Source organism: Lepus europaeus, chromosome 15 (assembly GCF_033115175.1).
Source record: "Lepus europaeus isolate LE1 chromosome 15, mLepTim1.pri, whole genome shotgun sequence".
Classification (NCBI taxonomy): Eukaryota; Metazoa; Chordata; class Mammalia; order Lagomorpha; family Leporidae; genus Lepus; species Lepus europaeus.
Genome location: NC_084841.1, coordinates 477838 through 502188, shown reverse-complemented (window position 1 = coordinate 502188; position 24351 = coordinate 477838). Strand labels below are relative to the sequence as shown.

Below are 24351 nucleotides of genomic sequence, written 5' to 3'. Positions count from 1 at the left end.
GGTCCACGTGAGCATGCGCATCGCTGCCGTGTCTCAGCATCGGAATCACATGACTGAAGGGCTAGGGAGAGCCCGACGCCCCTCCCTCTGCCACAGGCAGAGAAAGCAGGCACCAGCCGCCCCGAGTTCTGCACGTAGAGCAGTTTGGCCTAGAAAAGTGGCTGAGAGCCTGAGGGAGGTTGTGTGTTTCCCAGTGGTGAGGAAAGGAGACAGCCCCCCACGTCCCGGGCAGGGCTCCTGGGCTTGCAGACAGCCCCCACGTCCCGGGCAGGGCTCCTGGGCTCGCAGACAGCCCCCCACGTCCCAGGCAGGGCTCCTGGGCTCGCAGACAGCCCCCCACGTCCCGGGCAGGGCTCCTGGGCTCGCAGACAGCCCCCCATGTCCCGGGCAGGGCTCCTGGGCTCGCAGACAGCCCCCCACGTCCCGGGCAGGGCTCCTGGGCTCGCAGACGCAGCCACTTAAAAGCCAAGGGTGCCCTGGAGCCCGCCGCCCTGTGCTCACAGAGCTGATGTCCGGTGCCGGTGGGTCACACACCCCTGACTCGGCCAGCAGCCCCAGCCACCTCTCCCACAGTGCAGGACCCGACTGGGACCCAGCCAACCTGGGGCTGCCATGAGGGCCTTCATCCAGACCCAGGGAGGCAGCAGCTGTGTGTGGTGGACTGGGGGATGTGCTGTGCGTCGTGCTGACCACGGGTAGCTGGCTGGGTTTTGCTGTGAGGAGGGAGTGGTCCCTGTTCCTCACGGCTCACTTCCTCCTTGTGAGGATTAAGTGAGCTCGTATCTGCAAGAGGTGCTTCCTCTGTTGTAAAGTAGGGAGGAGCTGCAGATGCGACCTGGCAGGAGTGATCAGAAACCGAGGGGCCCACGCCACCTGCTCTGGGGCAGGGTCTCAGGCTCCTTCCAGGGGACACCCACACCCTGCCCCTGGTCTGTGCAGCCTTCAGCACCTGGGCCCCTGAGGTGTGGGTGTCTGTCATCCTGTGCTCAGGACGGCCAGGCACAGCGCTGCGTGTGCTCCTCTCCCTCAGGTACTTTTTCTGCTCTGTGTTGTCCGCCTTGGCCGCCCTGCTCTTCCTCATGGTCATCATGCTGTACATCTTTACAAAGCAGATCATGGACCCCAGGAGTCTCCGCACTGACCGCCATTACAAAGGTGCCATTGCAGCTCTCAGCTCAGCCTCCCTCGGGGTGCGGGGTGTGGGGATCAGGGTCAGCTCTGCCTCCTTCAGGGTGTGGGGTACGGGGTCAGCTCTGCCTCTCAGTGTCTAGGGTACTGGGTCGGCTCTTGGCTCTGCCTCCCTTGGGGTCCGGGGTGCTGGGTTGGTTCTGCATCCTTTGGGGTCCAGGGTGCTGGGTTGGCTCTCGGCTCTGGCTCCCTCGGGGTCTAGGGTACTGGGTCAACTCTGCCTCCTTTGGGGTCCAAGGTGCTGGTCAGCTCTGCCTCCCTTGGGGTCCAGGGTGCTGGGTCAGCTGTTTTCCCACAGTCCTCTGGTAGGGCGTGGTCGTCCCAGCTTGCTCTAGGGAGTGGCTAGAGAGCAGCACACCCTGGTGCTCTATTCGAGGCACTGGTTGGGAGCAGACCCTGGCAGGCTCTAGACCTTGGCTCAAGCAGCTGCTCCATGTGTACACTGCTGCCATCAACTTTGCAGTGGGCAGCTGTGGGGTGTCCTGGCACCTCCAGGGTTGTTATGGGGCTGCAGTGCCCGGAGTCAGGGGTGAGAGAAGGGACTACTCCACACCTCAGTTCTTCCACAGTCAGGTCAGGGGTGCTCAGTTGTGCTGGTCCCTGAGGGAACTGCAGGAGTGGCCTGCCCCACAGGAGCCAGCTGTCGGGAGGCATCGGAGGCTGCAGGCTTGGGGGTACCCTTAGCTGAGCGTGGGCACCGCTACCTGCATGGAGCAAGGGGGAAAGGTGTGCCTGTGCCCTGAGGCGGCCCCTGCTGCCAGCCAGCCAGGGGTCTTTGCAGATGTGTTTGGGCTGAGGTCTTCCTGGATGACCTGGGGGGCCCAGGCCCAGTGGAGGGAGGCACAGACCCAGAGGAGAAGGCTGTGAGGCAGCAGGGGCTGGGGCAGAACCTGCAGCCCTCAGAAGCTGGAAGAGGCGGGAGGAGCCCTGTGTCAGAGCCCCAGAGGACACGCAGCACCCGTACACGGATTCAGACTGGGGCTGAATGGTGCTGAAGCTCCTCATCCCAGTGGGCACAGCGGCCACAGGATGCTGCCCCCCGAGCATCCACCCCTCTCCCCGTTCCCTTCCCATTCTGTCAGGATGACCAGTGTAGCATGGAGAGGCCCAGGTGTAGGGGCCAGTGGGGGTGACCTGGGGACGTGGCCTCAGCTTCCAGACCCAGAGTGGGGTTATCCCAGCCTCCAGTCAGGAGGGGCCCCAGGCTCAGGTAGGGTAGATACCCAGGCATTCCTCACTGGGGGTCCTCACTCTGCCCACCACCAGCAAACCCTGTCCCCTGGCCTCCCCTGGTCACGTGTGTCTCCCTTGTCCTGACAGAGGTAGAGGACGGCACGTGGCTGCTTTTCCTCCCTGTGTCTCCCGTGCGTGTGAAGACCCCAGTGATGCTGTGCATCGGGGTGGCTGTGCTGCTGCTGAGCCTCAGCATCATCTCGGCACTGGGGCGCCTGTTCGTCTTCCACGTCTACCTGAGTACGTACCCTGCCCCTGGAGCCCCACGCCCCTGCCGGAGCTCTGCCTCCCATGCTCGGTGGCACCCAGGCAGGAGGCTTCCTGGCCAGCCTGTGCCGGAAATGAGCTCACAGCAGACAGGAGAACTCCCAGGAAGAGGAGGCACCGTGGGAGGGTGCAGGCCCAGTGGGGCTGGACTCATGTCCCAGGAGCCGCAGAAAACGTGGGAGAGGCTCTAAAATTAGAGCGAGGAATGAGTTCTTGTGGGCAAGAGCAGAACATGATGGAAACGGTGACTCCCTTAGAAAAGCACCAGGTTGAGGTCTTGATGGCGAGATCCATCCTAAGCTCAGTGGACGGTGGCCAGTGCCCGGGCAGCTGGGGTGTGAGCCTGAGGGCGTCTGTGCAGTGGGGCTGTTGGCCTGGAAGGATGGGCTGTCCCCATCCACAGCCCTTCCTCCCAGGTAGCCTTGTTCAGTCTCTGGGCATCATGGGCCCTGGGCTGGGGGCTGTGGGGAGTGGGCAGCCAGGACCAGCCGTCTCCAGGCCACTCCTCCAAAGGTGCCGTCCCCTGCAACCTTCCTCCTCCCTCACCACCGAGTGCAGGGAGCCCGGCCAGTGGGCTCTGGTCTTCAGCTCCTTGCCTGTGGCTGTGCTAACGACGTCTGACGCAGAATGGGTGCCCTCCCTGAGAAGGGCCCCACTGTGACCCTGGGTCACCCCACAAACCACGTCACCACGGCACCCCTGAAAAGCCCATCCGGTCGTCTTGCCTGAGGCTTGCCTGATAACTCTGACGAAAGTGCAGTGCAGCCTCTGGCACGAATCTCACGGGCGCCACATGCACGCTCGTGGCCCAGCTGCCTGTACCGAACAGGGGCAGCAGCACCCTCGGCCGTCTCTTCCCAGAGGCCCATGTCCGTGTAGCTGGTCCAAAGTCATGTGCTGCATGGCCATGGGGCCTGGGGACCTGGCACACTCCCTGCAGCCAAACCCTAGAGAGTGCGGCCGCCTTTAAAACCTGCTTCCACTGTTGCGTGGTCAGGGTTGTTTCTAAACTGCCTTCTAAAGGTGTCCAGAAGTTTCTCATGTATTTAAGTGCTTCCTGACTGCCCAGGGGTGAGGTCCCTGCTGCTGTGCCCAGACAGAACTCCCCTGCCCTCCTCACCCAGGGCTCTCACACAGAGCCCTCGTCCAGTCTCACATCACAAACCATGTGCAAGGCGTGGCACACACCACACAATGAACCATGCATGTGGCATGATCCATAACATGCCACGAACCACACTCGAGATGTGACACACACCACAACCATGCATAAGGCATGCACACACCATGCCGCAAACCACATGTGAGATGTGACACATATCATGCCATGTACCACATATGAGGCATGACATACCATGCCACGGACCACATAGGAGAGGCATGACACGCACCATGCCACAAACCACATAGGAGAGGCATGACACACACCATGCCACAAACCACATGTGAGGTATGACACAGCATGCCACAAATCACATGAGCGGCATGACACAGAGCACACCGTGAACCACACATGAGCCATGACACACATGTGCAGCAGAGGGACGGGCCCAACTACCCAGTAGTGGCCATTTTCTTTCAGATTTTGTAGTTACAATGGCTGAGGGCTGGCACCAGTGGGGTGGGGGTGGAGGTGGAGGTGCTGAGATGCATACAGCATATGCAGGTGCCGCTTAGCTGGCCAGGGGGACATGCAGAGAACACCTGTTAGGCATGAGGAAGCAAGCGTGATGGCACCCAGCTCGGTGGGCACCACTGGACCCTGACTTTGGCTCTGAGAGGAACAGGAGAGGAGAGTGGCCCATGGGCCCCCGGTGTGCTGGTTGTGCTCTGTGTGGGAGACCGGAGCTGACAGCTGCCCACCCGTGCCCGTCTCCCGGGGGGACACGGAGGTTTAGAGGGCACACCCTGTCTGCACTATTGTGGGAGCACTGTGGTTTTCATGTACGTGAGGCGGCTGCACTGAAGCCTGAGTGAGTGCCCAGCACCAGAATCCTTCCCACTCCCATGTCCTGGTGACACCTGCAGGAGGTTCCATGGCCCCTGTGCTCTGAGACCACAGGGAGGACACGGCACCTGTGACTTGCAGGTGATTCTGGGGATACCACCTGTGCCACGGCTAAAGCCCCACACAGGATTCCCAGGCTGGCCTTGGACATGGGCTGTGGGCTGCTCGATGCTGGCGCAGCGTCCACACCATCAGACCCCAGCTGTGCTTTCCTTTAAGGATATGCTGGTCCCAGGAAGCTGGAGCCACACAGCCCGAGGGACGCCCAGCACTGCTTTCCCATCTCTGCCGTGCTTGCCCTAAAGTCGGAGGACTTGGGAATGGATCCACAGCCTCAGCCTTGGCCAGCACCAGAGAAAGGGAGGGCGTGTCTGTGGCCAGTGCCAAGTGGCTGCTGGGGTGACCCCGTGGGTCTGTCATCCTTAGCCAGGTGATGGTATGAGAGCACTTGAAGATGTTCATGGAGAATGGAATTAAAAGATGAGGGTATTCTGGTGCAAAAATAATTTGAAATCCTTTTGTATGTGGAATCTCCAAGAAGCTCATGGAAATGAAAATTAGGAGAAAACTGCCCAGTGGGCATCAGAAGTTTTTGGCACCCAAATCCACTCATCTTGTAGTTCTGGGCTGGCCCTGTCCCATTCACGGGCTGTCAGTCACCAGACCAGCCTGCAGGGTACCCCAGCAGGGCAGTGTGTGGTTGGACACCTGCCAGGGTGTCCTGACTTGAGCTGGGGCTCACGCAGTGCCCCTGCGCTCTAAGGTGGCTCACCCACTGGCCAGCAGGAGCTCTTTCTGTGGCACCAACAGCGGGCTGCTGGTGGTCATTGGAGTTGAGTTAAGGGTCGTCCCTGGCCCTAGAAAAGTGTTGAGCACAGAGCCAGGTGGTGAGAGCTGCAGAGGAGTGAGTGCCAGCCAGCCACAGGCACCATAGCCTGAGGGCATCCACCAGAGGTAGACCGTGGCCTGACGGCATCCACCAGGGGCAGACCATGGCCTGAGGGCATCCACCAGGGGCAGACAGTGGCCTGAGGGCATCCACCAGAGGTAGACCACGGCCTGAGGGCATCCACCAGAGGTAGACCGTGGCCTGAGGGCATCCACCAGGGGCAGACCGTGGCCTGAGGGCATCCACCGGGGCAGACCACGGCCTGAGAGCGTCCACCAGAGGTAGACCACGGCCTGAGAGCGTCCACCAGAGGTAGACCGTGGCCTGAGGGCGTCCACCAGGGGCAGACCGTGGCCTGAGGGCATCCACCAGAGGTAGACCACGGCCTGAGGGCATCCACCAGGGGCAGACCATGGCCTGAGGGCATCCACCAGGGGCAGACCGTGGCCTGAGGGCATCCACCAGAGGTAGACCACGGCCTGAGGGCATCCACCAGAGGTAGACCACGGCCTGAGGGCATCCACCAGAGGTAGACCGTGGCCTGAGGGCATCCACCGGGGCAGACCACGGTCTGAGAGCGTCCACCAGAGGTAGACCACGGTCTGAGAGCGTCCACCAGAGGTAGACCACGGCCTGAGGGCATCCACCAGGGGCAGACCGTGGCCTGAGGGCATCCACCAGGGGCAGACCGTGGCCTGAGGGTGTCCACCAGAGGTAGACTGTGGCCTGAGGGTGTCCACCAGGGGCAGACCGTGGCCTGAGAGCATCACCAGGGGCAGACCGTGGCCTGACAGCTGCTGGTATCAGCAAAGACGTGGTGTTTATAGGAGGCGATGGGAGAGAGATCAGGGGCCGGCTGGAGTGACAGGCAGGTGGAGGCCTCCGGGAGGGTGGAACTGGGGGACAGAACCCCCGAGGGGCAGGGGTGTGAGTGGGGCTGAGGTGGGGGGATTTGCACTCCAAGGACACTGGTGTGGCTAGTGGTTGTTAGCTAGGGTGCAGCTGCTCCTAAATGCAGGGGCACATCCAGGCGAGCTGGGCCTCCGCCCAGAACCCCTCCTGGGCTCCGCTGGAGGCCTAGGTGGGGACTGTGGTTGACATGAAGGCTGGGGAGCTCCTATGAGTGCCCTGGGAAGCCACTGGCGGTGCCGTCCCTGGCAGGTGGCAGGACAAGGCCTCTCTTCACGAGTAGCAGGCCAGTGGCCTCTCTCCATCCCTGGCCACATGGACTGTCCACAGAGGAGCTCACAGCACGCGACCGACTTGCAGGGTGAGCTATGAGAGGCAAGGGAGGCAGGCAGTCTTCAATACCCCCTGCCGCCCTGTGTCCCCCCTAAGCAGAGGCAGTGCACCCAGGCTCCGAGCTGGTGCAGGCCCGGGGCAGCCCCAGCAAGATGGAAGGGAAGGTGTCGAGAGAGGTGGAGAGCTGGTCGGCCCTCTCCAGTGGCCCAAGAAGGCGCGGGCAGGCTGCTGTTGGCTGTGGGCGCTGTGGCCGGGGCTGCTCACTGAGGTTAAAAGGTTGGGAGCACGCTGCGTCCTTCATCCTGCCAGTTTGAAATGTTTTACGTGAAACACACGCCACCCAAGCACGCCTGCCAGGCGTCTCCCCTCTGGTCTGCGTGGCTTTAGGACATCAACAAGTGCACGTTCCCACTGTCACTCAGGTTCGTGATGGGAGGCTGACACAAGGGCGGGGTGCAGTCAGGAACACAGAACCGAGGAAGGGGGGGCTGCTCCTGGGGCTGCAGATGGGCACCGCGTGTCCCAGCCACCGTCTGGTCCCAGGCACGGAGGCTGTTAGGAAAAGACGTGAAAGCGTGGCCCCCGTGGGAGGCACGGCAGACAGCAGCACACGCCGGGCAGCCAGGGTCTCCACGGAAGGATGGCCCTGGGTTGGCGTCGCCAGCAGGGCTCCCGCAAGATGCTCAGACCACACACCCAGGTCACCTGGCCCCTCGGACTCAGCGATCCCAGGGGATTCTGCACCAGCCCGTCGCGTGGCGGGGGGCGTGGGCTCACAGGAGGCCGCCTGCCGTGGTTTCCCCTGACCCTTGCTGGCAAGACCGGCTTAATGGGGCTTCACAGTGGGCCATGGAGCTCGATTGTGTCCTGTCCCAGGCAAGACATGCAGACCCTCTTGCCTGCTGTCTAGGTGGGCTGCAGGCTGGGAGCCACGCTGGGGGCCGCAGTGGACGAGGTGACCCCCGCTTCCACTTTTCTGCTTCTAGTTGCAAAGAAGATGAGCACGCGTGACTTCATAGCACAGGGCCAGCTGCCACAGTGTCCCAAGGCAGCATGCAGGAGCAATCCGGCTGTGGACCTGGAGGCGGGGCCTGAGCAGGTATGCCTGCGCTGTGCTCCGCCTGGCACAGACCTGGGGACCAGGCCCAGCTGGCCGAGCAGCTGGGACCTGTTGGCCCATCCCTGCTTCAGTGTGAGGCAGGCCCGGGGACCCTGGGGGTGTGTCCCGTGTGTCTACGCCTTCTCACGCCTCTCCCTCCCAGTCAGCCACCTGGCCCCAGGATTGCTGATGGGCTGCACTGTGCCAGTCTCTGAAGGTGGCAGGGACTCTGCTTTCGGAGGGGAGGGGTCTTCTGCCCTCACGCCTGCAGTCACTCAGAACCAGGGAGGGGCCGGCACCACCTCAGGGAGAAACTGTGGAAGCACATCCTGGCTTGGTTGCCTCTCACTGGACGTTGAACACACACTTGTCCACTCCATCCCAGACTCGGCCTGTCCCAGTGACCCCCAGGCCATGCAGTCACAGCACCGCCGCCTTTGTGCAAGTGTGCATGAAGAGGTGCCCACCCCGCCTGGCGTCAGGTGGCACCAGGCTCCCCTGGACGGTGCAGTGTGTGCTCAGACACAGGGCTGCTGTGGGGTGTCCCCTCAGGCCACGTCAGAGGCGTTTTCAAGGCCTCACACATGGAGACGGAGGCACGCGCGGGGTGCTGGGAGAAAGACCCGTGGCAGGGAGACGCTTACCCAGGGGCCAAGTACCCCAGGCCAAGACTCAGCATTACCAATGGACTCGAGTTGTCTGTGGGAAAAAGCTCAGGGTCAGCAGCTTTCTGTCATGAGTTTTCCTTCACCCCACAGGAAAGACGTGGACCGCCAGCCCGCTCTCTCCCTGGGTGAGTTCTGACTGCCCAGCTGCTGCTTTTTTTATTTGAAAGAGTTACAGAGAGAGGTAGAGCCAGAGAGACAGAGGTCTTCCATCCGCTGGTTCACTCCCCAGATGGCTGCGCCGATCCGAAGCCAGGAGCCGGGAGCTTCTTCTGGGTCTCCCGTGGGGTGCAGGGGCCTGAGGACCTGGGCCATTTGCTGCTGCCAGCAGGGAGCTGGATCAGAAGAGAGCAGCTGGGTCTTGAACCAGCACTGCAGTCTGGGAGTCACAGGTGGTGCTTAACCCACTGTGCTACAACGCTGGCCACAGGGACCAGTGCTTGGCGTAGCAGGTAAAGCTGCCGCCTGTGGTGCCAGCATCCCACATGGGCGTCGGTTCGAGTCTCAGCTGCTCCACTTCCAATCCAGCTCTCTGCTATGGCCTGAGAAAGCAGCAAAGATGGCCCAAGTCCTTGGGCCCCTGCACCCATGTGGCAGATCTGGAACTGGCTCCTGGCTCCTGGCTTTGGATCAGCCCATCTGTGGCAGCTGCAGCCATCGGGAACTGAACTAGCAGATGAAAGACCTCTCTCTCTCTCTTTCGCTCTCTCTCTCTCTCACTCTCTCACTCTTCTCTGTCTTCTCTCTCTCCTGTCTCTACCTCCCTGTTAACTCTGCCTTTCAAATAAATATGTAAATATTTTTTAAAACAAGAATAATAGATCAGTTTGTTAGGGTTTGATGGAATGGTTAAGATGCTGGTCACGTTGGCCTGGGACCGATGACCCCCTCCAGGCTCCAACCGCAGCTTCTTGCTGATACACACACGGGAGGAAGCAGCGTAGGTCCACAGCGGAGAGTTTCTCCCACCCATGTAGAGGCCTGCATCGAGCTTCCCTCTCCCTCCGGCCCAGCCCTGCAGCCACTGTGCACAGGTGGGGCGTGTACCAGAGGAGGGGACTCTGTGCACCTGTCTCTCAAAGGAGGAGGTTGAGAACACTTTTGCATATTCATCCTTCACTCGAGAGGGCCCAGGAATGTTTTCACTCAGACACGCAGGGAGCCACGGTGACACCTCTGGGAGCGAGTCTCCTGCTCGGTCCACACCCCTGTCATGTCCCCGGAAGCTGCGCCCTCACAGAAACGTGCAGTAGGAAAAGGTGGGCCTCAGCACCCGGGGGCATCGCTGCCCCAAGAGGCAGAGCGTCCAGGGTGAGCAGAAGGGCGGCCGGCAGAGGTGCCCCCCCGACAGCGACCCCGGGGATTTCGGGCTTTACCAGTGAAAGTCAGTTCTGCTCCTTCAGACAGCACCACCGTCGTGGTGCTCAGCTGTGGTCCTTTGTTCTTATAAGTACAGATTATTTTGTAATTTACTTTGAAGTGTGGTCTGACCGTAATCGCCCACACTTAAGTAAAACCAAAAAGCATTTTCCCTCTTACCTGTTTCTGGCAAGAATGATAGGAACCCCACTGGAACCTGGATCATGAACTTCCACCTTGAACATATATTGATGTCTTATCAGTGTGTATCACCACATAAAATATGGAAGTTATGACAAATTCCTGATGTAAAATGGGTATCACCCATATCCCCTCACCCACCAGTAGCCAATGCTAGAGTGTTAATTTTTTTAAGATTAATTTTTGCTTATTTTAAAGACGGAGTTACAGAGAAAGGTAGAGACAGAGAGAGAGAAGTCTTCCATCTGTGGGGTCACTCCTCAAATGACCATGACGGCTGGAGCTGGGCACCGAGCCAGGAGCCAGGAGCTTCTCCCAGGTCTCCCATGCGAGTGCAGGGGCCCAAGGACTTGGGCCATCTTCTACTGCTTTCCCAGGCCACAGCAGAGAGCTGGATGGGAAGAGTAGTAGCCGAGACTTGAACCGGCGCCCATATGGGATGCCAGCACTGCAGACTGGGGCTTTACCTGCTGTGTCACAGCACCAGCCCCTCTGCTAGAGTTTTCATTGGTGTCTTAGACATCCTCCTTTTTTAAGATTTATTTTTATTTATTTGAAAGCAGAATGACAGAGAAGGAGAGACGAAATCTTCCATCCACTTGTTCACTCCCCAAATGGCAGCAACAGTCAGGAACCAGGCTCCATCCAGGTCTCCCACATGGGTAGCAGGGACCCAGGTATTTGAGCCACCAGCTGCTGCCTCTGCAGGCCCATCAGGAGTGACCTGGATGGGAAGTGGAACAGCCGGGACTTGAACCAGCTTTCACACGGAGTGCCAGCATCACAGGAAGTGGCTTAACTCACTGTGCCACAACACTGGCCACCTTCCCTTTGAATTTTTTTGTGCATTATGTGTATCTTTTATACAATTACAATCACATACACATCTGTAGCACTTTGCTTTTCTTAAAAAAATGCTTATTTATTTACTTATTTGAAAAGCTACAGAGAGGGAGAGAGTGAGAGAGCAGTCTTCCATCTGCTGGTTCACTCCCCCGGTGGCTGCGATGGGCAGAGCTGACACAGGCCAGGCTGAAGCCAGGTGCCAGGAGCTTCATCCTGGTCTCCCACGTGGGTGCAGGGACCCAAGCACATGGGCCCTCTTCCACTGCTTTCCCAGGCCATAGCAGGGAGCTGGATCGGAGGTAGAGCAGCCAGCACTCGAACCAGAACCATATGGAAGCCAGCCTCACAGGCAGTGGTTTATCCACTACACCATATGCTGGCACCAGCAGTTTGCTTACAATCTCTACAATTTTTTAAAGAGTTATTTATTTGAAAGTCAGAGTTATACAGAGAGGCAGAGAGAGAGAGAGAGAGGAGAGGAGAGAGAGGTCTTCCATCCGCTGGTTCACTCCCCAGTTGGCCACAATGGCCAGAGCTGCACTGATCTGAAGCCAGGAGCTTCTTCCAGGTCTCCCATGCAAGTGCAGGGGCCCAAGGACTTGGGTCATCTTCTACTGCTTTCCCAGGCCACAGCAGAGAGCTGGATTGGAAGTGGAGCAGCTGGGACTTGAATTGGCCCCCATATGGGATGCCGGCACTGCAGGCAGCAGCTTTACCCACTACACCACAGCACCAGCCCCGAGTGTAGCTGACTGGGGGTGTTTCCTGTGGCCTGTTCACCTGTGGTGGGGGATCACTGGGAGGCAGGGAGGCAAGTTGGCCAGAGCAGATGGAACACACACCCGAGTTTAACAGCGCCCCTCCGTGGCATGTGTGGGTTCTGTGCCGTCGGGGGAGGCAGCCCTCCACACCTGCCCCGCACCCAGCATCCAGGGCTTCTCCAGGTGGGCCTCAGCCCAGATGCCTGTGCTGTGTCGTCCAGGACCTGCAGATGGGAGGGAAAGCACAGGAGCACCCCCCCCCCAGCTCTGCAGCCTTCAGCGGCCTCTGTGCCCACGCGCGTTCCCCCTCTCCCTCCCCACCACGCAGATCCAGGCCCAGGCCACTGCAGCCACCGATCTCCTGGAGCTCCACTTCCAGCAGCAGCACAGAGAGCTCCTTGTGCCTAAAGGTGAGCCACACCTGCTCGTCCCTTTATCCAGGGCAAGGCCGCTGGCCAGACCCAGGCTGTGGAGGAAACACCATACACTGGCCGATTGGCAGCAGAAATCTTTCTCACAGCCTGCAGCCTGGAGCCTCCAATAGACTCAGTGTCCGAGAAGCCATTTTTCCATTATTTCCTTCATGGGAGACACTGGCTGTGTCCTGTGTGGTGGAGGGGGTGGGGGAACTCTCGGGGTCGCCTAGAGGGGCTCTTCTGTCATGTCCCTGCCTTCTGATGCCCTCACACTGGGGTCCACGTGTGCCACAGAAGGTGGACCGTGGCAGCACCGTGTACTGCAGCAAGCCCCCTCACAGGGTCTCACACAGAGACCCGCAGGGCACACAGAACAGTGTGGGAGGGGTTGCCCTGCCCTGCGGGACCCTTACCTGGGGCCACGCCGCTGAGGTCCCTTTACTCAAAGCTGACCAACGGTGGACTTGTGTTTTGTGTGACCCAAGCTCCGTGGCAGCACCCTGGTTCTCGCTTTTACTCTCACAGGAAACACGTGGCCCTCCGAGGCTCCCACTGCCTGGGTGAGTAGTGACCTGGTGTTGCTGCTTCTGCCTCAGCGCGGCACTGCTAACACAGTGACTCTGGGGAAATAATTCATCTAGAATGAGTCGTTTTCTTTCTTTTTTAAGATTTATTTTGAAAGAGTGCCAGTGCGAGGGGGAGACACACAGAGTAGAGAGGGATCTTCTGTCTGTCCACTCCTCAGCTGGCTGCAATGGCCAGGGCTTAGGCTGTAGCCAGGAGCCCCAGCCTCCATCCTCGTCTCCTACATGGTGGCAGGGGCCCAAGTTCTTGTGCTGCTCCCCCAGCTCACAGGTAGGCAGCTGGGTGGGAGGCAGAGCAGCCAGGACTTGCACTCCTGTTCTGATACGTGATGCCGCCGACCCAAGTCTGCCGCAGGTCGAGTACATTCCAACCGCGGGTGACAACAGAAAGCCACCCTGTGAGCTTGCAGCCACTCGTGTGGCCCGCGGCGGAAACACGGTGATTCTGTGCCCTCTTCAGTCTTCTGACGCAGCAGAGCCACACCAGGCGTTCCTCCCCGCACCTGTGCCTGGGCTGGGCCGAGTCTGCTTCTGCCTGGTGGGCGCTGGCTCCCGAGCCAGAGCTGTCCTGTCACTCGTTCCCAACCCAAGTGGGTATCGGCCAAGTCACTTCACTGCTGACCACTCTGTCCATGACCCCTGCACTGCCCACCCGCTGTGACCACTGCCCATGACCGCTGTCACAGACTTTTTTCTGTTTTCCCTTTTGGAGGTATTGATAGAGACCCAGCAGAGCCAGGATTGGAAGTCTTCACTCCAAAGGCAAAGCAAAACAAAGATCGGAAGTTTCTTTAAAAGAAAAAAAAAAAAAAGGCTTATCTATTTGAAAGACAGAGTTTAGAGATAGAGGTCTTCCACCTGCTGGTTCACTCCACAAATGGCCACAATGGCACCGGTCCAAAGCCAGGAGCCAGGAGCTTCTTCCAGGTCTCTCACATGGTGCAGGGGCCCAAGCATTTGGGCCATCGTCCCCTGCTTTCCCAGTCCATAAGCAGGGAGCTGGATCAGAAGTGGAGTAGCTGGGACTTGAACCAGTGCCCAGGTGGGATGCTGGCATCACAGGCCGTGGCTCCATCCACTACATCACAACACTGGGGCCCGAGTTTCTTTCTTTTATTTTTCCTAGCTATCAAATCTTTGTGTGTTCGTCATAGAAAAACTAGGAAACTGAGAGTCCCCAGGTACCAGGGCCGCTGGGCAGTCCTCTCCAGTTCTTCCTCTCACAGTGCTCCGCGCCGTGCGGCCCCTGGCTGCTCTCCTTCAGCTCCACGTCTTGGGAGCGTCGTTCTGTGGAGAGGGAGCACGTGGTGCTCACGGGGCAAAGTCCAGCCTGTCCTTCCTTCCAGACGTGTGGTCTTTCAGTGTCCTTCTCCTGCACGCTTTGCTTCCCTGACCTCCAGCCAAGGATGGGAGTGCTGATGGAAAGTGTAACGGGAGGCCGCGTCAGCCTGCAGGTCCCCGTGCAGCGGGCAGGAGACCCAGGGGGCCTCGTGGTGGCAGGAAACGTTCCTCGGGCGGTGGGGGCAGCACCGCTGGGCCCGGCTGCCTGGGCAGTACTGCAGGAGCACCAGCATGGCCGCCTCACACCCCTGCTCCTGGAGGTTGTGTGCCGGCCCACACAGCACTGCCCCGTGACAGCAATGCCCATGGACTGTGAGGGTCCGGCGCTGGCAAGTGTGGGCCACACCCGAGTTCACAGAGGTTGGGGCGGGCTTGGCACAGTTCAGCTGCCTCTTGAGACGCCCGGGTCCCCTGTCTAAGTGCCTGGTTCCGGTTCTGGCTCCTCTGCTTCCAAAGCGCTTCCTGCTCACGGCACCGGGAGGCAGCAGTGATGGCTCAAGTGTGTGGGTCTCTGCCGGCCACGGGGGGGACCAGGGAGGGTTTCTGGCTGCTGGCCTCAGCCTGGCTTAGCTCTGGCTGCTGCTGCAGCCTTCTGGGGAGGGGACCAAGACGGGAGGTCCCCCCACCCCTGTCTCTCTCCTTGTTTCCCTGCCTCTCAAATACACTGAAAAGCAGGTGTCTCTTAGATTTCGTGGCAGTGGGATTAAACGGTGCTGCGTATTTCTGGGAAGGTGGGGGCACCCCCAGGAGCAGCTTCAGGGAGCTGCACAGAGTCTCTGGGGCTGTGGTCCAGCCTTGCCAGGAGCACTTCTGCCTGTCCCTGGGAGCACAGAGCAGGTGCCTGTGTGGACATGGGCCTGGTAGGGTGGTTGTGGGGACCAGGGAAGAGGAGTGCCCATGTCCACCTGCACCCCTGCGTCCACCTGCACCCCCATGTGTCGTGTCCACCTATACCCCCATGTCCACCTGCACCCCATGTGTCCACCTGCACCCCATGTCTACCTGCACCCCCGCGTCCACCTGCACCCCCATGTGTCGTGTCCACCTATACCCCCATGTCCACCTGCACCCCATGTGTCCACCTGCACCCCATGTCCACCTGCACCCCCGCGTCCACCTGCACCCCCATGTGTCGTGTCCACCTATACCCCCATGTCCACCTGCACCCCATGTGTCCACCTGCACCCCATGTCCACCTGCACCCCCGCGTCCACCTGCACCCCCATGTGTCGTGTCCACCTATACCCCCATGTCCACCTGCACCCCATGTGTCCACCTGCACCCCATGTCCACCTGCACCCCCGCGTCCACCTGCACCCCCATGTGTCGTGTCCACCTATACCCCCATGCCCACCTGCACCCCCATGTCCACCTGCACCCCCATGCATTGTGTCCACCTATACCCCATGTCCACCTGCACCCCATGTGTCCACCTGCACCCCATGTCCACCTGCACCCCCGCGTCCACCTGCACCCCCGTGACTCACATTGCTTTTCCTTTGCTGCTAGGGTGCACACTCACTGCCTCGGTGTCCGCCAGGCACAGCCGGGCATGCTGGGCTGGGCTCTCGGCAGCTCAGAGGGGCCCCCAGCTTCAGCAGCCCAGCGTTCCCCTCCCGGGGAGGAGCCCCAACTCTTACCTCCCCGCCAGCATTCCCTGTACTTGGGCACAGGGGCACACGATTGGTAGACATTGGATCATCCTCTCTCGGCTCCCTGGAGCAGCCACAGGAATTCCCGTCCCTTGGGAATGCTCTGTCTGGGCTCTGAGACGTGTCACTTTGTCGGTAGAGGGATCTGCTGTGTTCATGGTGGTCCCGTGTGGTCCTGTGTGGGGCTGTGTGGCGCCCCGCCCTTGAGAAGGTCTGGAGCTGCACCAGCCACACCGCACAGGGAGCCCGGGCTCCTGGCCGGCCTCGGGGGCTGCTGTTCTCTGAGCTTCTGCGAAGTGGGTGCCGCGGTCGTGCTGGCCTGCGGGGCCCTGGGAGCTCCCTCCCCGCAGCTCACGTGTGCTTTCCTTCCCCGTCCCATCTCAGCAGTGTGCGGCGCAAGGAGTTCCGGCTGCCTCCCAAGACCCCAGGCCAGCACTCCCCGGCCACCAGGGGCCCCAAGCTGTCCTCCCTGATCAGGGTAAGTGTGCTGTGGCTGGGCCCGGGGCGCCCAAGGGGCCCCGAACCCGAGCAGGAAAGTTCTGGGAATATTGATGGGGAGCGCAGGGACACCACCCAAACAGGAGTAGGACACAAAGGGGAGGGACAGCACAGTGTCTGTGTGGCTATGCGTGTGTGTTTCTGTGTGTGCATGCGTTTCTGTGTGTGTGTTTCTAGATGTGTGTTTCCATGTATATGTGTGTATTTCCATGTGTGTGCAAGTGTTTCTATGTGTGTGTGTTTCTATGTGTGTGTGTTTCTATATTTGTGCGTTGTGTATCTCTAGATGTGTGTGTTTCTATGTGTGTGGGTTTGTGTGTGTTTCTAGATGTGTGTGTGTTTCTCTATGTGTATATGTATGTTTCTAGATGTATGTGTTTCTATATAGGTGTTTCTAGATGTGTGTATGTGTGTTTCTAGATGTCTGTGTTTGTGTGTGTGTTTCTGTATGTGTGTTTCTGTGTATGTTTCTATAGGTATTTATGTGTGTATCTGTTTCTATATATGTATGGTTCTATATGTGTGCATCTATGTTTATATGTGTGTTTATGTGTATGTTTATGTGTGTTTGTATGTGTGTTTCTATATGTGTGTTTAGCTGTGTGTTTATGTGTGTATGTGTGCTTCTTTATGTCTCCATGTTTATGTGTGTGTTTATGTGTGCATCTGTTTCTATATATCTGTTTCTATGTGTAGTTCTATATATGTACGGTTCTGTATCTGTGTATCCAAGTTTGTATGTGTGTGTTTCTATATGTGTGTGTTTATATGTGTGTATGTGTGTTTCTTTTTTTGTTTTGACAGGCAGAGTGGACAGTAAGAGAGAGAGACAGAGAGAAAGGTCTTCCTTTTCCATTGGTTCACCCCCCAATGGCTGTTGCAGCTGGCGCACCATGATGATCCGAAGCCAGGAGCCAGATGCTTATCCTGGTCTCCCATGGGGTGCAGGGCCCAAGCACTTGGGCCATCCTCCACTGCACTCCTGGGCCACAGCAGAGAGCTGGACAGGAAGAAGGGCAACCAGGACAGAACTGGCACCCCAACCGGGACTAGAACCCGGTGTGCTGGCGCCGCAAGGCAGAGGATTAGCCTAGTGAGCCGTAGCACCAGCCGTGTATGTGTGTTTCTGTGTGTGTTTCTGTGTTTCTATCTGTGTTTATGTGTCTGTGTTTATATGTGTTTCTATATGTGTGTGCAGTACAGAAAGATTTATTTATTATTTGAAAGTCAGAGTTAGGAGAGGGAGTGAGAGGTCTTCTAACTGCCGGCTCATTCCCAAGCAGCCACGACAGCTAGGGCTGGGCCAGACCAAAGCCAGGAGGCTGGCCATTCGTGTCTCCCACGTGGGTGCAGGGACCCCAGCACTCGGACCACCCTCTGCTGCTTTCCCGGGGGCGTTAGTAGGGAGCTGGATTGGAAGTGGAGCAGCTGGGACTGAAACCAGTGCTCATAGAGAAGCTGGTGTCACAGGCAGAGGCTTAACCTGCTGTGCCACAAAGCTGCCCCCAAATTGTGTTATTTAGGGGCTGGCACTGTGGTGTAGTGGGTAAAGCTGCCGCCTACAGTGCCAGCATCCCATATGGGCATCGGTTCGAGTTCCAGCTGCTCCACTTCTGATCCCGCTCCCTGCTATGGTCTGGGACAGCAGTAGAAGATGGCCCAAGTGCTTGGGCCCCTGCACCCATGTGGGAGACCCAGAAGAAGCTCCTGGCTCCTGGCTTCAGATCAGCACAGCTCTGGCCATTGTGGCCAATTGGGGAGTGAACCAGCAGCTGGAAGACACCCCTTTCCCTCTCTCCCTCTCTCCCTCCTTCCCTCCCTCCCTCCCTCCCTCTCTCCTCTCTGTGTGTAAATCTGACTTTCAAATAAATAAATAAATCTTTAAAACATTGTGTTATTAGCCGGCGCCGCGGCTCACTAGGCTAATCCTCCGCCTTGCAGCGCCGGCACACCGGGTTCTAGTCCCGGTCGGGGCACCGATCCTGTCCCGGTTGCCCCTCTTCCTGTCCAGCTCTCTGCTGTGGCCCGGGAAGGCAGTGGAGGATGGCCCAAGTGCTTGGGCCCTGCACCCCATGGGAGACCAGGAGAAGCACCTGGCTCCTGCCATCGGAACAGCGCGGTGCGCCGGCTGCAGCGCACTACCGCGGCGGCCATTGGGGGGTGAACCAATGGCAAAAGGAAGACCTTTCTCTCTGTCTCTCTCACTGTCCACTCTGCCTGTCAAAAAAAAAACAAAAAAACAAAAAAAACAAAAAAACATTGTGTTATTTAAACTGAAGCAATCTATGGAACTCTGAAACGTCTCAGCCGTGGCGCGATGGCCAGATAGCCAAGAGAGTAGAAGCAGTCGTCTGCACCCGATGGCTCGGCTCAGGGTGCAGAGGTGCAGGGTATCCGTGGGAACCACATTTCAGGTTGAGTCTGCCTCTCTTCCTGGGCCCACGTGTGTGCCACGCCTCCTCATTATGTGTTCAGGACCTGTGGTGTCCTGTGCTACTGGGCGCAGAGGCACCATGAGTCCATCAGCGTGGGGAGAGTGAGCAGAGCCCAGGTGCAGAGGGTGTGGGGTTCTGCTGGCTCCTTGCAGCTTTCCTGGGAGTTGGGATGTTTATGATGAAAGGTCAGGGAAAACTGTAGAACACAGATTGGCACAAACTGTGTGCTGCTTGTGTGCATGTGGTCTGTGTATGTAACTCTCCTTGGTTATGTGTGCGAGAGAGAGATGAGCTCTGTGGTGTGTTGTAACGTGTGTGCATTTGTGTGTGAAGTGTGTGCTGTGCCATGAGTGCCATGTGTGGGTATGACACCATCTCTGTGTGTCTCCCATGTGTAAGTGTGTATGGGAGGGGATAAACCTTCTGTGTCCATCTATGTGGGTTACATGTTATTTGTGTCTGGGGTGTGTTAGAACTTCTGGATCTCTGTGTGTTGTTATCTCTGTGTGTGTGTTGCACCATCTGTCCATGTGTGTATTTGCATGTGGATGCATGTGTGGCGGGGGGTTCCGCCATCTGTGTCTGCGTGTGTCACACACGTGTATGCACGTGTCTTCACAGGACAGGCAGCACGCAGGGCTGATGTTAGGAGCCGCTGCTCTCCGCACCTGCTCCAGGATCAGCCACCTGTGGGTTCCTGGTGGGCTGCGGGGACTGCGCTTCTATGTGGGAGGGGCTCTCCTGTAGGGCTCCCGGGAAAGCCCCCTGCAGTCCCTGAGACCCAGGAAGGGGCGGCACCACCTCAGTGCGAGGGACAGTGGAGGCACGGCCTTCAGTGTCTCCTCGTGTTCAGTGAGTTGCTACCACGTTGTGGAAACCCCGTCAGCCCGTCTGTCCAAGCCCAGACCTCACTGAGGTGCCCAGAGGCCACAGGTGCTTTCCTTGCTGTGTTTACAAACAGGGAGACCCTGTGCACGTGTTCTGCTTTGCTGGGACAGTCCTGGCCAGCACTGCTCTGAGCCCTGATCCTGTGGCTGCCACGTGGATCAGTGAGAGTCACCCCAGGCATGCAGGTGTGGCGTTGGCTCTGGGATCAGTCAACACAGATAATAAGAGAAGCAGGACAACAGTCCAGGACGCTGTCCGTCCTCAGAAGATTCTCGGTGCAGCACGTCGACTTTGACTGGAAAGCTCCGTCGTCTGGGAAGCAGCAGAAGCACACTGACTCTCGTCTCAGCAGGAGCGGAGCTTTGTCCTCGGGCTGGAGGGAAGACGGGGGCACGGGCCAGCAGACCGGAAGCCCCACTGCCTTTCCGTGAGAGAAGCGTGATCCGAAAGCCATGGCGACAGACTGGTAGGAAGAGGCCAGCTCAGCACAGCCGAGGGTACAACGCCCATGAGCAAGGCTGTGTTCTGTAGCTGTATGCTAGCAGCGAGGATTCCAAAAATGGCAGAGAAAACATTCACAGTGGCGTCAGAAGTAACTCAGCAAACAGGTGCTCAGGTTGTACATTGAAAGCTACACAGCCACTGGGAGACACTAAGCACACTGTGATGGCACTGTGATGGCAAGGACGCAAGGTGGACGGACCAGGAGCCCCGGTGTTGCCGCGGAGAAAAGTCCCCAAAATCTGTCTGCAGGCTTAGCACTCCCTATTCAATTCCCAGCTGGTTCTTTTCCTAAAAGGAAATCAACAGGGGCTGGCACTGTGGTGCAGCAGGTTAACACCCTGGCCTGTAGCGCCGGCATCCCATATGGGCACTGGTTCAAGTCCTGACTGCTCCACTTCCCATCCAGCTCCCTGCTGATGGCCTGGGGACACAGCAGAGGATGGCCCATGTGCTTGGACCCCCGTACCCATGTGGGAGATCCAGAAGAAGCTCCTGGCTCCTGGCTCCTGGCTTCAGATTGGCCCAGCTTCAGCCGTTGTGGCTGCTTGGGGAGCAAACCAGCAGATGGAGGCCCTCTCTCTCTCTCTCTCTCTCTGCTTCTGCCTCTGTCTCTCTGTAACTCTGCCTTTCAAATAAATAAATCTTAAAAAAAAAAAAAAGGCGAGGGGAGGGAAATCAACAAGCTGATCCCAAACATATATGGAAATTCAGAGGCAGATAATAGCCAAAATAATTTTGAAAATAGAATAAATTGACCTCGCAGTTTATCATAAACTCCTGCAATTAAGGCAGTGGAATACTGGCCTAAGTGTAGACAGTAGGTCAACAGAACACCATGGACATTCCAGGGGCCAGTGCTGTGGCGTGGTGGGTAAAGCCACAGCCTGCAGTGCCACCAACCATATGGGTGCTGGTTGGAGTTCCAGCTACTCCATTTCCCATCCAGCTCTGCTATGGCCTGGGAAAGCAGTGGAACTGCACCCCTGTGGGAGACCCAGGAGAGGCTCCTGGCTCCTGTCTTCTAGTCAGCACAGCTCTGGCCACTGCTGCCATCTGGGGAGTGAACCAGCAGGTGGAAGACCTCTCTCTCTCTCTCTCTCTCTCTCTCTCTCTCTCTCTCTCTCTGCCTCTGCCTCTGCCTCTCTGTAACTCTGCCTTTCAAGTAAGTAAATAAATCTTCAAAAAAAAATTAAGAAAAAAAGAACAGACATTCCAGAAACAAACCTTCTCCCTTCTGGCCGGTCGGTGAGGGACTGTGGTCAGGGGAGGGGCAGATCATGTTCCTACGTGATGTCATGTGCTTGGATAACCATATACTAAGAAGACCTCAGTGGAAGACTTAACCCAAGATCAGCTGAAGAGAAACTGTCACCGTGGGAAACAGCACTATCTCTGTTACCTGGGGGCTGGTGCTGTCTTCTTTGCCATGACACCAAATACTTCATATTGAAGAAGAAATGAGTAATTGCACTTGGTCAAAATGGGAAACATTCCCTCTTCAATGGCTGCTATTCAGACAGTAAAAACGCAGGACCAGTGTCTGGCGTCATGGGTGAAGCACCACCTGCAGTGTCAGGACAGCTCCCTGGTGTGGCCTGCGGAAGCAACGGAAGATGGCCCAGGTGCTCGGGCCCCTGCACCCACGTGGGAGACCCGGAAGAAGCTCCTGGCTTTGATCTGGCCCAGAGCTGGCCAGTGCAGCCATCTGGGGAGTGAACCAGCAAATGAAAGATCTCTCTCTTTCTGTCTCTCTCTCTAACTCTGCCTTTAAATAAATAAATCTTTTTTTTATATTATTTTTTTTTGACAGGCAGAGTGGACAGTGAGAGAGAGAGAGACAGAGAGAAAGGTCTTCCTTTTTGCCGTTGGTTCACCCTCCAATGGCTGCCGCGGCCGGCACACCGCGCTGATCTGAAGCCAGGAGCCAGGTACTTATCCTGGTCTCCCATGTGGGTGCAGGGCCCAAGGACTTGGGCCATCCTCCACTGCACTTCCTGGCCACAGCAGAGAGCTGGCCTGGAAGAGGGGCAACCGGGACAGAATCCGGCGCCCCGACCAGGACTAGAACCCGGTGTGCTGGCGCCGCAAGGTGGAGGATTAGCCTGTTGAGCCAGGGCGCCAGCCCTAAATAAATAAATCTTAAAAATAAAAATATGATACAGACTAGAGTAAACATTTGCAGATCATATACTTATATCCAGAGTATTGAAAGGACTTCCAACACTCAGCAGTAAGGAAAAAGAACTAAGGACCTGAACAGACCCCTCACCAAGGTGGTGTGGGTGGCAGATACGCACAGGGTAGAGTGCTCAGCATCCGTCTGACATCAGGGGAATGCAAATTAAAGCCGCAGTTGGACTCCACTGCGTACCCATACCCATCAGAAAGGCCACGGGCGGGGTTGGCTGACGTAACAGATTACGCTGGCTGCAAGTCCTGGCTGCTCCACTTCTGATCCACCTCCCTGCTGATGGCCTGGGAAAGCACCGGAAGATGTTCCAAGTGCTCGGGCCTCTGCACCCACGTGGGAGACCTAGAAGGTCTGGATTCCTGGCTCCAGCCTGGCCCAGCCCAGCCCAGCCCTGGCTGGCTTTTGTGGCTATCTGGGCAGTGAGACAGCAGGTGGAGGATCTCTGTCTCTCCCTCTCTCTCTCTCTCTGTAACTCTGGCTTTCAAATACACAAATAAATCTTAGGAAAAAGAAAAGCCAAGGCAAGGAGCCCACCCGTGTGTGCTAGAGAGGACGGAAGCCTGGGAAGTCCCCTCTTTTCTGGGGGGAGCTCAGTGGGACTGTGTGAGGACAGCGCTGACACAGCGCTAGGGCAGCTTTTTTTTTTTTTGACAGGCAGAGGGGATAGTGCGAGAGAGACAGAGAGAAAGGTCTTCCTTTTTGCCGTTGGTTCACCCTCCAGTGGCCACTGCGGCCGGCGCATCTCGCTGATCCGAAGCCAGGAGCCAGGAGCTTCCTCCAGGTCTCTCACGTGGGTGCAGGGTCCAAGGACTTGGGCCATCCTCCACTGCCTTCCCGGGCCATAGCAGAGAGCTGGCCTGGAAGAGGGGCAACCGGGATAGAATCTGGTGCCATGGCCCGGGAAGGCAGTGGAGGATGGCCCAAGTGCTTGGGCCCTGCACCCACATGGGAGACCAGGATAAGCACCTGGCTCCTGGCTTTGGGTCAGTGAGATGCGCCGGCCACAGCGGCCATTGGAGGGTGAACCAAAGGCAAAAAGGAAGACCTTTCTCTCTGTCTCTCTCTCTCACTATCCACTCTGCCTGTCAAAAAAAAATAAAATTAAAAAATTAAAAAAAAAAAAAAAGAATCCGGCACTAGGGCAGCTTCTTAAAAACCTCAGAACCATGCTCGCTTCGGCAGCACAAATACTAGAACTGGACTGATACAGAGTAGATTAGCATGGCCCCTGCGCAAGGATGGCATGCAAATTCGTGAAGCGTTCCGTATTTAAAAACAAAAACAAAACCTCAGAACCTACCCATCTCCTTGGACTTCACTGACAAGGTAACATTGCTGGCCGATCATCACAGAAATGTTTCTCACAGCCTGTAGCCTGGAGCCTCCAACAGGCTCAGTGTCCGGGAGGCCGTTTCTGCTTCGTGGGAGACACTGGCTGTTCCTGTGTGCTGGAGGGGGTGGGGGAACTCTCGGGGTCGCCTAGAGGGGCTCCTCCTTCATGTCCCCGCCTTCTGATGCCCTCACACTGGGGTCCACGTGTGCCACAGAAGGTGTACCGTGGCAGCACCGTGTACTGCAGCAAGCCCCCTCGCAGGGTCTCACACAGAGACCCGCAGGTGCACACAGAACAGTGTGGGAGGGGTTGCCCTGCCCTGCGGGACCCTTACCTGGGGCCGCGCCGCTGAGGTCCCTTTACTCAAAGCTGACCAACGGTGGACTTGAGTTTTGTGTGACAACAACTTTACTCATTTTGCAATTTCCCTTCACTCCCCAGCCTGACGGCCCCAGGACCACGTTCCGTGGGTGAGTTGTGACACTGCCGATCTCTCCTGGTGCAGTGACGTTGGGAAGGCACTCCGCTGGGAGGGGATTAGGTGACACAGCAGAAAGTATCCCTACTCCCTTTGAACATTTCTGTGCGCTACATATACTTTGATAGTCTTGTACACATCTGAAGGAATTGTATTAACTTGAGAGAGGCAGAATGACTCTCAACTGAAAAAGCTGCTCTCTCCTGGTTCAGGCCCCAAATCTCACAACACCGAGGGCTTCCCCAGGCCCAAGCCAGGGCCCAAAGCCTGAAT

At 57.8% G+C, this 24351-nt stretch overlaps 1 protein-coding gene and 1 non-coding gene across 2 annotated transcripts in view; both read left to right on the top strand.

The window, feature by feature from the left end:
* Positions 1–24351, top strand: part of LOC133774701 (palmitoyltransferase ZDHHC11-like) — a 44984-nt gene that overhangs the window by 10767 nt on the left and 9866 nt on the right. The window contains exons 5-10 of the mRNA XM_062212604.1: positions 1031–1155; positions 2509–2661; positions 7814–7926; positions 12087–12168; positions 16102–16229; positions 24042–24070. Coding sequence (XP_062068588.1) covers positions 1031–1155; positions 2509–2661; positions 7814–7926; positions 12087–12168; positions 16102–16229; positions 24042–24070 — 630 coding nt within the window. The remainder of the gene's footprint in view (positions 1–1030; positions 1156–2508; positions 2662–7813; positions 7927–12086; positions 12169–16101; positions 16230–24041; positions 24071–24351) is intronic.
* On the top strand, positions 23434–23540 carry LOC133774783 (U6 spliceosomal RNA). Its single transcript, XR_009868160.1, has one exon. It is a non-coding gene; the product is annotated as a U6 spliceosomal RNA (small nuclear RNA).